This window comes from Petaurus breviceps, unplaced genomic scaffold (assembly GCF_028583685.1).
Source record: "Petaurus breviceps papuanus isolate PSGF00001 unplaced genomic scaffold, PetGlider_PUasm1.0 178, whole genome shotgun sequence".
In the NCBI taxonomy this organism is placed as follows: domain Eukaryota; kingdom Metazoa; phylum Chordata; class Mammalia; order Diprotodontia; family Petauridae; genus Petaurus; species Petaurus breviceps.
The window spans coordinates 3,504,104-3,520,796 of NW_027185777.1; the positions used below are offsets into that span (position 1 = coordinate 3,504,104).

General features: G+C 39.5%; 1 protein-coding gene across 1 annotated transcript in view; it reads right to left on the reverse strand.

Annotated features, from left to right (window-relative positions):
* The window catches only part of CFAP69 (cilia and flagella associated protein 69), a 70,526-nt gene that overhangs the window by 34,650 nt on the left and 19,183 nt on the right, over nt 1-16,693 (reverse strand). Inside the window, exons 6-11 of the mRNA XM_069086191.1 lie at nt 11,855-11,953; nt 7,628-7,777; nt 7,325-7,502; nt 4,311-4,434; nt 2,186-2,234; nt 1,935-2,056 (exon numbers count right to left, since the gene is read on the reverse strand). Coding sequence (XP_068942292.1) covers nt 1,935-2,056; nt 2,186-2,234; nt 4,311-4,434; nt 7,325-7,502; nt 7,628-7,777; nt 11,855-11,953 — 722 coding nt within the window. The remainder of the gene's footprint in view (nt 1-1,934; nt 2,057-2,185; nt 2,235-4,310; nt 4,435-7,324; nt 7,503-7,627; nt 7,778-11,854; nt 11,954-16,693) is intronic.

Genomic DNA, 16,693 nt, shown 5'->3' on the forward strand with positions numbered 1-16,693 from the left:
ATAAATAGACCAGAATGGCTAATTCATTTCAATGCCACTGCCTTCAGAGAAGTTTCTGTGCCAAGATACCCAATCTCATTACTTTATAGTCACACTTAATTTTTGACCCCAAAGTTTGATTACGAATATAACAGATTTTGCTCTGAATTTCTTTTGGCTAGTTCAGAAATTCAAAGCTATGTTCAGGAGACAAACATTTACCATTTCTCAGGATATTTAAAATAATATGATGCAGGTTCTGAAGATAATTCCAAATAGGAACTCTAAAAACATTTCAAGCCAATTGTTGGAGTGTTAGCATATTTATATTGCCTCCCGTAGTGACTGTTTGGAAGGAAATCCTCATTTGAATACGTAAATTATGATGCATCTGTTAAAAACATCATTATTCTAAATATGACTATACATATATGTATAAAATACAAATTTTCATATAGAGATCATGTTTTCTTAATCAAAATTGGGACAAATGGTCTGATAAAAAATACCCATTTCACAAAGTCTTTTTAAAAGTGTACTTTTCAGGGGCTGCTAGGTGGTGCAGTGAATAGAGCACTGGCCCTGGAGTCAGGAGCACCTGAGTTCAAATCTGGCCTCAGACACTTGACAAACTTACTAGCCATGTGACTTTGGACAAGTCACTTACCCCCAATTGCCCTCCAAAAAAGCAAAAAAAAATAAGTTTACTTCCCCCCCCCCCTTTGAAAATGGGGCTGTCCTAGAAAATTGTGGTAGCTTATACCTCATAGACAGTGAAGATGTTTAGGTTATAAAAGGCAGTCAAAATTTGTTTTAATATATTCTATTTCATTGTTATTGACTCTATGTGTGTGTAAAGGGTGTGCTGGGTACTGCGGGATGTCTTAGATGTGGAGTATGTATGATTCACAGTTTTCATGATTTAAGTACCACAACGAAAATTTGTAGTCAAGTTTTGAAATCTTCTTATCCTAGTATTTTCAAATAATGGTTTGAAAATATGCAGGGGTGGGGGTGGCTAGGTGGTGCAGTGAATAGCTGGAGTCTGGAGGACTGGCCCTGGAGTCAGGAGGACCTGAGTTCAAATGTGGCCTCAGACACTTAACACAAAAACTAGCTGCGTAACCTTGGCAAGTCACTTAACCCCAATTGCCTTGCCTTACCCCTCTAAAAAGCAAAAAAAAAAACATGCAGAGGAAAAGCTGCCAAATGATTACTAGTTTGCAGTTAAGAATAATATCTGAAACAAAATAGAAAACATGGTCCAACATTTGTAGAAAAAGGAGCATTTTCATTTGAAATACTATGGGTAGTTCAGGAAACAGCTGAGATGCATTCTTCAGCATGGAAATATGAAGGCCAAAGAGGCAGCTGGATGGAAGTTTACAGAGCTGTTAAAAATGTGGATAGGGTAAACACAGACTTACAGTGCCTGAGTATTAGAACTAGGAAGTATCTCATAAAACTTGAAAGAAGGGCCTTTAGCACAAATAAAAAAATAAAGAAGTTGTAAAAATAAATTTGTTGGTCCATGAAGTGGCCAATTCAGAATGGCTTTCAAGACAGTGGTCATGTATTAGAACTACCCCTTCTTACAAAGCACCCTCTGTTTCTACTGTCAGAGGGATGAGTAAGCTGAATCGACTGCTTGTCTGAATGAAACACTTGGCACTATTTATGAGCTCATCAAGGTCTTGGTTTTCCCCTTTCCTGCCTAACATTTCTTATTAGTAGTTAGACTGAGAAAAATTTTCAAAAGCAGAAATTTAGATGTACAGTAAATTTTTCTACTTACTATGGTAAAAGCCAATCTATCAAGGAGCATTTGTTAAGCACCTACAACTCAAGGATACCAAGACAGAAAATTGAGAGTGGGACAAAGTCCATAGTTCTAGACTTCAAAGAAAGTTCAGCATTTTTCATGCATATTTTACTTTTGCTTGCTCACTCCTTACCTGTACAGTTGGCAAATCTCGACACAAAACCACAATGATATTAAACAGCAATTTCTTCAGCTCAAAGTCTTCATAGCTATTAGAAAGTTTAAGTCCTTTTACCAAAGGATCTTGACTTTTAACTGAAAACAAAATTATAACAACATTACAACTAAATCCTATCAAAATAATCATGATCAGGTTATAGAACTAAGGACAGATCCAAAGCACTGACATTACAATAAATAACTGAAAATAATTCAAGGTCTTACCTTCATTAAATGTTGCAAATAGTATCAAATCTCTGGTAAATCCACTTTCCTAAGAAATTGATAGGATATTAAATCATAATTTGGACATAAATACCTGGGAAATAACACCCTGGGTACGGATATATTGGAGCCCCTTGTATACACTCTTAAATGTACCTATAATTTGTCCATTTATAAATAAGCAGGAAATGAAAGGCAGGTGGTCAAATATGTTTGTGATTTTTTTTTGAAACTATGATTCTTGGTCATTTTCAAAATTTCACTTCCTACTTTTCAGACTTTTTCTAGACTATTTTAGGATATGAGTATTTTATGAGTTATTTTTCAAAATGTATTGACTATCCAAAGTGGGTTTGACCTGGAGAGGTATTTATTGACCTATCTTCTGCTTTATCCATATCCCTATCAGCAAGAGGGTACAAGAAGGAAGGAAAGCAGTTTAGTTTCAGGCTGGCTCTAGTCTCGCCAGGTACTTTTTGCCACTGAAAGAACTATTCTCATTACCGGTGCTTTTTCCACTGCCAAATTCTTACATAAGAAACCCCAGAAATTATCCACTTCATGTGCAAATACTTGATGAATGGAGGAAGATATGAAATAGTGCTTTGGTCCTAGGGTAACGTATACTGGCCTAGCTTTTTCTAGTAGTGCTTTGTGAGTTCTCTCAACTCTAATTTTAATGAGGGCTGTGGGACCATGACAAAGCCAGAACCAGTTCATACTCACCCTGGGGCCTCTATAAGTCTAGCGAGTACTAACGAACGAACGACTTTAGGAAGCTATAGTTCTAAGTATTAAGATTGTCTTCTCTTATCTCAGACACCTATGAAAAACCACTGAGGCCCTGGTTAAAAAGAGCAACCAATCAGTTAACAAGCATTTATGAAACACCTGCTGGGTATGTGGTAGGCACTCTGCTAGGCACCAGGGATACAAAGATAAAAATAAATAGCCCCTGACCTCAAAGCTGGAGGCTAGAGCTTCCTAAGGTGGCCTGGGGCTTCCAGAGTCACATAAAACGTTTACATAGAACATTGTTGTTTTTGAGTGGTTTTAGGTTTTCTTGGCAAAGACATTGGAGTCGTTTGCCATTTCCTTCTTCAGTTCATTTTACAGGTGAGGAAACTGAGGCAAACAAGGTTAAGTGACTTGCTCAGGGTCACACAGCTGGATGAGTCTTCTTGATTCTAAGCCCAGTGCTTGATCCAATGGGCCACCTACCTGCTATAGCAGCATCCTATCAAATAAAGGAGATTATATATGTAACCCTTTGCTTCTTCAATGTGCTGCCAAGAAGTAGGTAGCACAGTGGATAGAAAGAATGCTAGACTTGGTGGTCAGAAACACCCGAGTTCAAATGCTGCCCCAGAACTTACTGGTTACGTAACCCTGGGCAAGTCACTTAGGTTCCATCAGTCTCAGTTTCCTCAGGGGAGGTAATAATAGACCCTACCTCCCCAGAGGGTTAAGTTTCAAATCCTATAAGAATATATGGAAAGTATTTTGTAAACCTTAAAAGCACTATGAAAATGCTAGCTATTATACTGTTTTGAAGTAATTACTAAATACATGGATTACATTTAATTCAGCAACTATATATTGAATGACTGCAGCTGCATATATAAGAAACTACTCTCTGTGCTGCAAGTAATACAAAGATGGGTGAGGGATGGTCCCTGCTCTTAAGGAGCTTATAGTGTAAAAGGGAGATCTCACAATCAAATAACCACATTACATTGTAGCATGTGTTGATTGACAAAGAGAGGTAGAAACTGAGGGTTATGTGGATTTCTTAAGGAGGAGATCACATGCTATCACAAGCAGTCTGGGAAGAAAGACTCTTAGAAGGATCATAGAACTTAACAGGGGAAAGACATTCAAGAGAGGAGAAAACAAGAGGGTAAAGAGAGGTTGGAAAGCTGCCCGAATCCGAGTTCTAGAACACAATTGCTAAACTTTGTGCCACCTATAGTGAATCCCATAAAGATTATTTCATCGTACAATCTATGGAAGAGTGCAGGAACGTCATGTGGAAGACTAAGAAGTGGACTGACTGGCATCCTGACAAGTCTACTGCATGCTCTAAGGAAGCCAAACAAAGGGCATCCGACTCAGTGATACTTACAATCATTGGTGCTCCAGGGTTTTGGGCTATAATTGTGGTGATTACTAAGATGTCATTCCTAAGTTGACGATCATAATGACGATAACCTTTGGTAAACAGATTCTTAAATACTTCCTTCAAAGCCCTAGGAAAAAATGCATTTTTATATTCTACAAAAGTATCCCTTTTACGTATATGAACTGATTCAAAGTGAGGGGAGCAGAACCAGAACACTATAACAGTAACAGTCATACTGTAGGGTGACTTATTCTGAGCAATATAAAGATCCAAGACAATCCTGAAGGACTCATGATGAAAAATGCTATCTCCAAAGAAAGAACTGGAGTCTAAATGTAGATCAAAGCATACTATTTTTCACTTTATGTATTTTTTTTGTGTTTTCTTCTTCTCCCTTTGGGTCTGTGTCTTCTTTCAAAACATGACTAATATGGTAATAATGTTTATATATATATGTATATAATAAAAATAATAGGGTAATAATGTTCATGGTTGAACGTGTGTAACCTATATCAGACTGCTTAGCATCTCAGGGAGGGGAGAGGGGAGGGAAGGAGGTAGGTACAGAATTTGAAATTAAAACTTAAAAAAAAGAATACTAAAATTGTTTTTACATGTAATTAGGAAAAAATGAAATATTTAAGTGAATGTTAAAATGTTGTATTTACATATAACTGGGGGAAAATAAAGCATTATTTAATTTTAAAATATCATTTTAATAACGCTTTCCTTTTCAATAGTGTGTTTTCCAACTCCCAAGTCCAACCCCAGGGTTGAACAAAGCAGGACATAATGGATGAAGAGGACCTGGGTGGAGTCCTGCCTTGAAGTCTCTTAACCCTTTGTACACCAGGCAACTCTCTAAACTGGATGTGATGTTTAAAGCCCCTTCCAGATCCAATTCTATGATCTTAGGAAATCTGAGTTAGGAGCTGAGGAGGCAAGCATGGGCTAGCTAAGTTAGATTCTGGAGCAAATGGAGTTCACAGATCTTGCTCTTCAAAGTTCCAAAAGGGAAACAAAGGCCGAAATGCCTAGTTTTGATAAGGTCAAATGGCCAAAGCAGGCCTGGGAGGGATTCTCATGAGTTTTTGGGGCGAGGAATGTCTTTTCAAAGCCTGAATACTCCATCAGGAATTCTAATTAGGTCAGAAGGATAATAAAATTAAATTAAATAGTAACAAAAAATAATTTTAAATTATCAGGTTATCAAGACTAAGATTTGTCTTTAAGTAGTATTTTTTCAGGGTAACTAAATCAAGAAATTAGTGTTTAGCAAATATTCGCACTGTGATATAATAAAGATTTTTAATATAAAAATGTAGATGGAGAGACTGATAGACTGAGCTCCTCTGGTCAGGCCTGGACAGACTCTTTGTGAGTCTTATACTATCTGTGCTTCTACTGCCACCTGTTGACAATAAATATAATCTCATGGAATAACCAGCGTTTGGAAAAGTCCAACCTATTTTAGTGACCTCACCACGAAATTCATTGACCTCTCTGCAAAGTTACAATAATGCACCTGATTTGTAAAAAATGGCAAAGACTTAAAATCCCTCCATCCTCATTGGGTTATTCTCTTTCATCCTAGGCAGCCTGTCAGTAGGAGATGGGGTGATGGCTTGTTGTGGCCACTGGGAGGAGCTGCTATCTTTCTGCAGGGACAATGGCTTTGCCTCCCAGACTGTGGTAACAATAGCAAAGTTAACACAGGAAATCTAGTAATTTTTTGGATCATTTTATGATTTTCTCATTTATATTTTAAACAATGTCAATTTCTACTTCAATAGATACTTTCCTTAAGTAGCTCTTGCCCTTATTACACAGAATCATTAAACTATACTACTATTACTACTACTACTAGATGATATATGTTCACAGGATGATGTATTTAGAACTGGAAAGTACATCAGAAATCATCTTATAGATGAGGAAACTGAGGCCTCTTAAAGCAATTTAATTTATATGTTAACCATTTAATTCTACTTTCAGCCAAACCCACTCATCCTACATGTTCCCTTTTCCAAATGGCTCAGTATGACTTAGATGTTTATTCCAAATTCCTTACTGGTACCTTTTTTATGTTACTTTGGGCCCACTCTACATTCTTCTCTGACTTTTTTTTGCACATGCTAAGTTTCAGATACCTACTGGACAGCTGAGGATAGTTGGAAATGGAAGACTGGAGGTCAGGAGAGAGGTTAAAGCTAGACATGGAGATCTGAAAGTCACTTGCACAGAGCTATTAGCAGAATCGAGGGGCATAGATAAGGTTGCCAAGAGAGACAGTGCAGAGAAAATAAAAGAGGGCAAAATACAGAGCCTTGGGGGCTACTCACCAGAAGATGACAGGGATGGAGATCCAGCAAGGGAGACAGAGAGCGAGTGGTCAGATAGGTAGGAGGAGAACCAGGAGTAAGCAGTATGTGAAGATTCAAAGAGGAGAGAATATCAGCAAAGAGAGATGGGCTAGAAATAGAGATGAGAGTGGACGAAATCACCGAGACAAAGGGCAGAGAGCAAAGAGAAGACGGCCTAGCACTCGGGGTGCCTGTGTGGTTGGCTGGAGGAACACAGACGATTGGAGGAGGAACACAGGATTAGAAAGGACCTGAGAGACTTTAACTCTAACTGCACTCTAGGCAATCTGGGCCTCAATGACTTTATCTGTAAAAGAGGACATTCAGTGACCTCTAAGGGAACTTCTAGCTCTAAAATCAATGGGACTATCAAATGTATATACAAATAGTCACTGGCATACATACAGATAGATAATGCTTTAGGGCTGACAGTGTTTTCCTCATAACAACCCTGAGAGTTCTGTATTTCTTCCAGTTTTATAGCTGAGGAAGCCGAGGCTGAGAAAGATCATTTGGCCTCACTGAAATGACTAATAAGTGTTGGAGCCTGGACTTCAACTTCAGTCTTCTGACTCCAAGTCCAATGGTCTTCCCATTATACTGTGCTACCTCTGAGATCTTTAGGCTTTCTTATGGTTATTAGAAAAGACTTACAATAAACATTCCAAGTTACTAAGCTGTTTGATGATTTCCTCTTTTGAAGATTTTTCTAATAAGTTCCATAGGATTTCTGAGGAACGGAACAGAAGTTGTCCAGAAGGATCTGGGTTATTTAGGCAGGAGCAGATTTTGTTGGCTGCTTGTGCTTTTATCATTAAATTACAATTAACTTCTGAAAATAAACAAAAAAACACACAAAAACCCTGCATGAATTATTTGTATTGTGAAATCCTTGTTTGTTAGTCAGAAACATAGAGAGTAGCATGAAAGTTGGTTATTTTAATGATAAATACAAACCAGAAGTAGAGAGATGCTGCAAAGTTTTAAGTAACCATAACTTTTCAAGAAGTTCGGTCTGAAGGAGGTCCCATGAAAGAACTAAAACTTCTGCCAACCCCCCTGATTCAATCATCTGGATCTTGTAAGTTGAAGTAACTTGCTGATAACCTATAAAAAGTGAGAAAATGTGCAGTTATTGAAATATACCAGCAGAGTGTGTATATATATACATATATATACACACATAAAATATGTATGTACATATAAAAATATATACATATGTGTATATATGTATTGTGTGTGTATATATATATATATAAACATAATTGCAGGCAGTTGGCCAATAAATAAAGACTTAAATTTTTTTTTTTATTTTTTGCTGTTTTTTTTTGGAGGGGGAAGGGCAGGGCAATTGGGGTGACTTGCCCAAGGTCACACAGCTAGTTAAGTGTTAAGTGTCTAAGGCTAGACTTGAACTCAGGTCCTCCTGACTCAAGGGCTGGTGCTCTATTCACTGCACCACCTAGCTGCCCCTCAACTTTTTTTTTTTAAAGAAAGGGATGGAAAATAGTATAATTTAAAACCAGAAAGTCTTATTCTAACAGATAATTCCAAAATTTCCTGAAATTTTGGAACTTTAGGAATAAAAAGGAAAACAAAATCCTTTTGTTAATCCTCAGTTTGCACCTGAAATAGAGCTTAGTAGTTTTCCTAATGAGATAGATGTATGACTAGAAAGCATTCAGGGTCCCACATATGTGTGGAGGTGACAGTGTATTATCTAGTCTGCACTATCCTAAGTTGAGACAAATCTAATGTTTGTCCTTGTGTAAGCAGGGGATCAGAAGAGTCCCCCTGATTTACTAGATGAAACTATCCCTTATTGGTTCCTGTGGATTTGCACTTTGGGATGATGCGGTAATTCCTTATCAGTTCCAGTGACAGGGGGCTGTGCTGCAGTCTGACAACCAAGCCAGGAAGAGTGCCTTGATAAGACTTTAAAAAGAAAGGCTGACGTCTCTGCTTCTCTCTCTCATCATTCTTGACAGTGTCACTTGGGACTCTGCCATCTCTCTTACAGACTTCTGACAAGGAGGAGGGGGTTTTCTTCCCTCTGCTTCCCAGCTGCAGCTATGGGGATGGCTACAAGCACATGGTACTGTGGACATGCACTTTTCAAGGTGAGCTGGATGCTGGCTCTCAAGTCCTTGGCTGTCTTTCTTTTCATTTCTTTCCCTTAGTATAGGTCTCCAAGAGTGATCTTGAGAGATGAATATTTCCTGCCTCAGTGGCTAACTCACTAGAGTTAGAGAGGTCCAAAGGTCTTTGAGTCAGGTATTAGTTTCCTGGCAGGATGATCCTTCTTGGAGATGATGATCTGGAGCCATGAACAGCTGGCTCACCAGACAATATGGACCTTGAGTTGTTTATGAGACAGTGAAGATCTGGGGTGAATATAAAATGTGTTCAGCAGCTGCCTAAGTTTCCAGGAGTCTATTTTACCTCATAGGAGAGTAAAACAGAGATGATATATTATGTCATGACCATGTGTTAATGCATGCCAATGTGTTCTAAGCACTTATTTTATGGTGGAGGAAATAAAACAGCTCTCCATTCATGTTTTCACTTTGTGTGCTGAGAACACCTCTAGAAAAGACCCTCTTACTCTTTTTTGGGGAGACTCTGGAAATGAACCATAACTAAGTCTACATAAGAGATGCTCCTCAGGACACCAAAGTAAGGCCATAATGAAAAAGAGAGTATGGGCTGGGGGGAGAGAGAGGATGGGTAGAAAATCCAGATCCTTTATCTTGGAGGGTGAATTCTCCCAGGACTGAACCCAGGTCCATTTGAATCCCCATTCCAGACTATAAATGACAATGCTAAGCAGAATTTTAGTCTACTGATGCTAGCTTTTTATTTTTTATTTTTGGAGGGGGGAAGTCAGGACAATGGAGATTAAGTGACTTGCCCAAGGTCACACAGTTAGTAAGTATCAAGTGTCTGAGGCCAGATTTGAACTCAGGTCCTCCTGACTCCAGGGCTGGTGCTCTATTCACTGTGCCACCAAGCTGCCCCAGATGCTAGCTTTTAAAATGGAGATTTGATCCATATTTCAAATTTACACTTTTACAAGGTCCTCTACTCTCATGCTGAGCCAGAATCAGAGAGTACCTGAAAGACTCAATCTCTGATGGTCACTGCTTCCTGTGAACACTAGCAGGTCTAAAACTGACAATGCTTGGCAGAAAGTACTCAAAGTCCAGAGACCAATTCCCTACTATTTCTCCACATCTTTCTCTTATCTTCAACCTTTCCTTAATTCCTTGTTCCTTCTCTAATACTCATAAACGTGCCCATCTCTCCTCCCTTACTTCACCTGTCCCCACTAGCCATGGTCCTAATGGAAATTATCTCTTCTCAGCACCTCTACTTCCTCTCCTCTCCCTCTTTCCTAAGCCCTCTGCTATCTGGCTTCCAACCTCTTTACTCAATTGAAACTGCCTTCTTCAAAGCCACTAATAATTTCTTAAATGCCACATCAAATAGATTTTTTTCAGTCTCCATCTTTCTTGATGGAGTCTCTGCAGTACCAGATAATTCTTATTTTCCTTTACTGGACTTCCATATGTCACATCCCTTACCTGTGGGCATTCCCTTGTTTTTCCTCTGAACCTTCTTCTCTTCTCCACCTCTCCTATTTCACATTCCCATGAGTTCAATGAATATCTTGATGTGGATCATTCCCAAATCTACAGTCCTGAATTTCCTGAGATCAGTCTCACATCACAACTGTCTTTTAGATACCTCAAACTAGATTTCCCACAGACAACACTGATGCTATGTACAGATCTTATCTTTCCCCACCAGAACCCTTTCCTTTTCTGATCTTCTTTATCACTGTTGAAGGTAACACTATCCTTTTAGCCACCTACAAGTTTTGTGATCTTGATGTCATTCTCCACACTCATAGTCACTTACCCCACATATCTAAGCAGTTGCCAAATCTTGACGGTGATATCTACCTTCACAGCCTCTCCTCTGTACATTCCCTTCTCTATGCTCACATCGATGCTGTCTTGGCCGAGGGCTTTATCACTTCCCATCTAGACTATCAGAACAATCTTCTACTTGGCTTCTGCTCCTCAAGTCTCTCCCCACTACAATCTACCTTCCATTCAGCCCCTAAGGCATATTCCTAAAGGGTAGTTCTGACCATGTCATTTCCTTACTCAATAAATTCCAATAAAAATCCACCAAGTTCAAATTCACATTCCTGTTTGGCCTTTAAAGCTCTTAACCACTTCCTGCTCTTCTGGTCTTCTTACATGCCCTCCATGCTTCAGCAACACAGGCCTGCCAACAATCCTTCCACACACCACTCTCTTCTCCTTGCTGTTTCACTAGCCCTTGTTCCCATGCCTGGAATCTTCTCCCTCCCAACTTCTCCATTCTCCTTCAAGACTCAGCCCAAATCTCGTTTTCTGTAGGAGTCCTTTCCTAGTGCCCCTACTGCTTGGGCTCGCCTTTCTGGGATACCCTTCCATCTACTTTGTGTCTGTACATGGTTATTTATATGTTAGGATATGAGGTCCTTGAAGGCAAGGAAACAAATTCCCTTTGTTTTATTTTATACCTCCCCACCCCGTGAGCTTAGTACAGCATCTAGCATACAGAAAGTACTTAATAAATGCTTGTTGACTGACCTACTGACTTTGAGGCCTGCCATGTCCCACAAGAATTACCAGGTTTTAAGCTCTGCCTGGGTTACCAGTTCTGCTTATGATCCATGTTCTACTTGCTACTCATAGCCTGCTATAACCCATCTCCCATCTTCCTCTGTTGATCTCCCCCCAAAAGAGCATAAAGAACCATTTCTATTTTTAAAATATCTGAGAATTGGACTTAAATTAGATGATGTGACCACATTAATCAAAAAAGTGAGAAAAATATTATGGATCACTGTAAAGTATCCTATATGATAAAAAAAACATCCTACATACTCAGATACTATCAATCTTAAGGAGATGTATAAATGGCAGCTCCTTTAAAAATTGTGTTAAAAACCTAAAACATTTTGAAATAAAAGGTACCTAAAAATCAACGTTTGTTTAGAGCCAGCAAAGATCTCAAGGCTCTAGAAAGTGACCTGTTGTATATACCATAATGATAAGCCTTCCTCTACTCAGAGGGATCATAGTGGATAGACAGTGCCATATAGCAAACATCAATGACATACTTCACCTGCAATTTGCTTTTTTAGTGGTTCTGCGTGGTAAAAGTCAACAATACACTTACAAAGTTGTATCCTCAACTCAGAATTTGGTACCTTTATTAAGTCACCTGTCACAAAGAGAAAAACAGTATTTAAAAATATAATCATTACAAATCTTAAATAATGTTTACTTCCAGTGATATGGTCAACCATCCTAGTCACCATTTTTGTGATCATCACAAGTACAAACTCAATCACTTTCAATCATTGTGATATGAAATACCAAAGTGAGACAGTCTCTGTCCTCAGCGAGCTTACACTCTACTGGGGGTGGGGTGGGATCCAGCATATTCTTAGAGTGGTAGATTCAGACTATATACAGGGTGTCCCAAAAGTCGTTGTGCAGTTTTAAAGCTTTAGTAACTTAAAACTGAAGGCTTTGGGAATACTATATGTGTATATGTATGTGAGTGCACATATACATGTATATCTAGATGTACACACAGGTACATATGTATATATTATATACATGAACATATATAAATATACACACATATGTAAATACATGCATATATAAATATAAAGTGATTGGTGGGGTACTAGCCACTAGAAGACTCATGAAAGGTCTCTTGAAGGAGGTAGTGTTTGACCTTCACTTTGGAGGTGGCTAAACCAAAGGTTTGAAGAAACAGAGGTAAGGAAGGATAACATTCCAGGCAAGAGGGTCAGTCTGTGCAAAGGTCTGATAGCAGTAGAGAGAATGGTCATGTATGAGGAAGAGCAAGTGGGCCATTTTGCTTGGAAGGTAGAATTCATGACAAGGAGGAGTGGGAGACCAGCCTGGAAAGCTAATTTTAACTTAGACTTTCACACTGTGAAGGGCTTTCAATGCCCAAAGAGGAGCTTCTACTTTATCTTAGGGACAAAGAAAAGCTACTAAAGCTTTGTGAGCAGGACAGTGGCCTCTTCAAAGCCAGCTAGACAAACAGGAGGTAATTGCAACAGTCTAGTTGAAAGACGAGGAGCAGAAGGAGGATGGTTGTATGAATGGAGAGAAGGGGATAGATCTGAGAGAGACCATAGAGGCAGAATGGAGCAGACCAAGCAGGTGACTGAGTATGGAGGAATAAGTGAGAGTAATGGTTTGTTGAACAGGTGTTTGAAAAAAAATAATGGTATCTTTGACAGAAGAATAAGCTGGCCATACACTCAACAGATCAAGGTATTTAATCTTTCTAATAAATGATCAACAACATTGCCACAAGTGACATTTCTAGAAAGGGGCAATGCACATTTCCAGAAAATCTATACTCTGAAAACTCTTTAGATTGTCCAATACCTTTTCTGGCTTCCCTTTGTAAGCTCATACGAGACAGACCCAGTTCCATGGAACCAGATGAAAACAAGGAACAGTTATTCTTCCTGGCACAAATCATTTCTAGACTCTCCCTCATCCTTCCTATACCACTGACTGTTAATTAAGAGGTTTGAAGAATGCTTTCTTCTAAATCTTCTAATCCTAACATTTTCTCCCCTATAGCAATGAGTCCTGCAGTTTCTTCCTTTGAAACATCCATGGGATTTGTACCATTATGACAGGATCATAGATTTCAATCTGGTGGGGTCATCTAGGTCACCACCCTCATTTTGAAGATGAAAAAACTGAGGCTTAGAGAGGTTTAGCCACACACGTCATCCAGGGAGTAAGGGACATTCCCCTATCTTCCACTGGAGATGCACTTTCTATCAGAGATAGGAAGGAGGCACTCCAGAGTCACACTTTCCTTCCAGAGCCTACTAATTAGCCTAGTGTAAAAGGCAGTACTCATACACCGGCAATTTGATCCCATCTGCCCATGCGGAGAGACACAGACTATTTCCTGCAGGTCTTAGGGAAAACAAGAACAAGACTTTCTTTCCCTTTTTTCTCTCCCTTATCCTCTCTTTTCCAAAGAGGGCTTAGAAGACAGAGCAAGAACAGATGCACAAACATTGCCTCCCAGCATCTGAGGGGCACAGCTCCCCTCTGCCCCTGCAGCCCCTGGGAAGAGCAGCTCAAACTGAAAGCAGTCACCAGTCATGAAGCATTCTCCCCTCTCTACCAAGGCCACCTCTGACAGTGGTCTCACAGATGGGCCTTGGCTTCCTTTCATTCACTGTGGTTAAACAAGTGACTCAGGCTTGGCCCCCACCAGCTCAGCTGTGCACACATTCTGGAATGGACGCCCTTCGATGGGTCTTTGGCAGTCTACTCTTTCAACATTTTGAAGCTCACCGAGTCTCAGCCTAGTCCTTTCCACAAGACAGAGCTCAAGCTACTACCTGAATCAGCAGAAGTCACTAACAGTCTTGTATCTGGTCAGTGGAAGAAGGAATCTTAGGCCCTGTGGGGACAGGGCTTCTCAGAGTACATCCTTGTTGTGAAGCCAGAGAGTTCCTCTGGCTATAGCCACTTTCAGGAAGGAGATGTGCTTAAGGGGGAAGGAATCCTCCTGTATGTTCCAAGCATCGCCTGCTCCTAGCCTTTCATATTTGCCTGTATCCTTGGGGAAGTTTTAGCTGAAGTAATAAAACCTAGTGTCAGCTACTGACATATTCGTCTTTCTTTGGATCCCCCAGAGCTCAGTATACAGCAAGCACTAAATAAATACTTATTGACTGACAACACAAACTCTCAGATCCATCAGAGTCTGTTGGATTTATTCATTCACTCATCCAATATTTGTTAAACCTCTGTTATAATTAATTATAACAGATAATTAATTGTAATAGATACTGGTGAAGATAGAAAGTACTTGCCTTCAGGGAGTTTAGTCTAGAAGGAGAGATAAACCCTGTTCACTCACTTAAGTATTTTAAGGATTGGTAATTTGTTAGGTATGGGCCATCCCTCCACTGATACATATAATACCATAGTATGACTCAGTAGATAGTCTCTGAGAATTTTTATGGCTCAAAAATTCCTTACCTTGTGGTCAACTTGGCAATGAGCTTCTTTAAACTTAAATAGCTTAGACCTGAGAAAAGGGACAGAGTCCATCATTGGGATCCAACTCAAAGCCTTTTCAACTTCCTAGGAGCTGCTGGAGCTTTCATTCTGCTGACTCTGCAGAAATCCAGCATCATCTCCATGCCACAGTGAGGCACTGAGTAGGATTTTAGTGGAGGAAGTCATGCACACAAATAATTATAATACAAATTAGAGAATAACAAGTTAAACAGAAAGGCTCAAAGTGTCATGAGTTCAGATGAAAAACTGAGTATTACAGACTAATGGAGGGACAGAGATCAAAGACTTCTTTATGGAAGGGTTGGGCATTCCACTGACCTCCCAGGCTAGTCCAAAAAGGAAATGAGACTAGTCCGGCATGATGTTTTCAGTAAACATATACTTGTCATCGCTTTTTCCTTTTCTAATGGTTCACAAATTAATTTTCTTAATAACATGTGCTAGACTTACACAGAGAATATTGACATCAAACTCACCAGCTCTTCTCCTTTACTTTCCCATCCACATCTTCTTCTACTTTTCCCTCATGGCTGCAGCAGCTAAGCATTAACCCCTCATTCTCTTCCTATATGTCAGAGTGAGTTTAAGGGCTGCAGTTCTTTATCAATAATGTATCTTCCCTTTTTGTGATTTATGTCAAGAATTCATCCTCCAAGGGGTCATGTTGTCTGCTTATATAATGATCTCATTGCCCACTGTGTTTTTTATTCTCACCCAAAGTTTCTCTACCATGATTTCTTAGGTTCTTAGATTTTCACAACATTGCAGATCTCCTTGATACAAACAAAGTGCTATGCCTAGATTTCTTCTAAGATCAATGTCTGTTTCCTCAGTTAGACTTTTGACTCTGAGAGCAGAGTGAATATCCTATGAATAATAAGGCTAATTTTACAAAAATATATGTGAATTTTTATATTCAAATTATCTGTCAGAGTAGTCACCTCAAGAGGCTTTGTATACATTTGTTTTAATAACTCTGCCATTATTTAAATATTATTGGAATTACCAGCAAAAGAATTGACGAGCACAAAAAAGTAAGTTTTAGTACTGTATAATTACACTTAAACTAAAAACCAAATCAAATACAAACAACTCCAACACTATTCTTCAGCTGGCACCTGCCTATTTCATCACATTTGGCTCTGAAAGACTTTTGGCTGTTTTAAAAAACCAAACCTAGAGAGGATTCTGGGAAGATGGTGGAGTAGGTCAGAAAATTCCAAGCTCTCAAGATTTTCCTCCACAAAAGAGTTAAAATAGCACCTTAGGGTGAACAAAGTGTAGGTGGTGATAAATAAGAATGGGGGCACAACTCAGGTCTTTCTTAGACAATTTGAGAAGATCAGAAGAAAAATCCCAGGAGGAGGTTTGGTCCCCAAGTAAAGAGTAAACACCTCTAGGCTAAGGTCCACTTTAACAGCAAGTGGCAAGCCCTGGGGTTAGCTGGTTTGAAAGGCTGCCTTGGCCGCAGTCACTGGAACTTTTACCCCTGGAATAGTGAGGGGAGTTGGGCATCTGAAGATCTAGGGAACCTCTGCTGACAAGGAATGCCAGACCCAGCTGCTCTGCAAAGAGCAGCAGGGGCGAGAAAGAACCAGCAATGCCTGGTGAATGCAGAAGCAGTGGGGCAAAAAGCCCCTGGCTGTGGACACTTACAGGAGACTGGAGGTTTGGCTTGGCTCCAGGTTAGTGGGGAGAAGTGAAGATCTGGGGCAAGAGGCACCATTTCCCATATCCCAGGGTTAGAGGTGGTTACAAAAATTAAGCTATTACCACAAAAAATGCACAGGCAAAGGAGAAAGAATCCAACCATACAAAGCTATTATGGGAATAGAGAAGACTGGGGTTCATCTTCAAG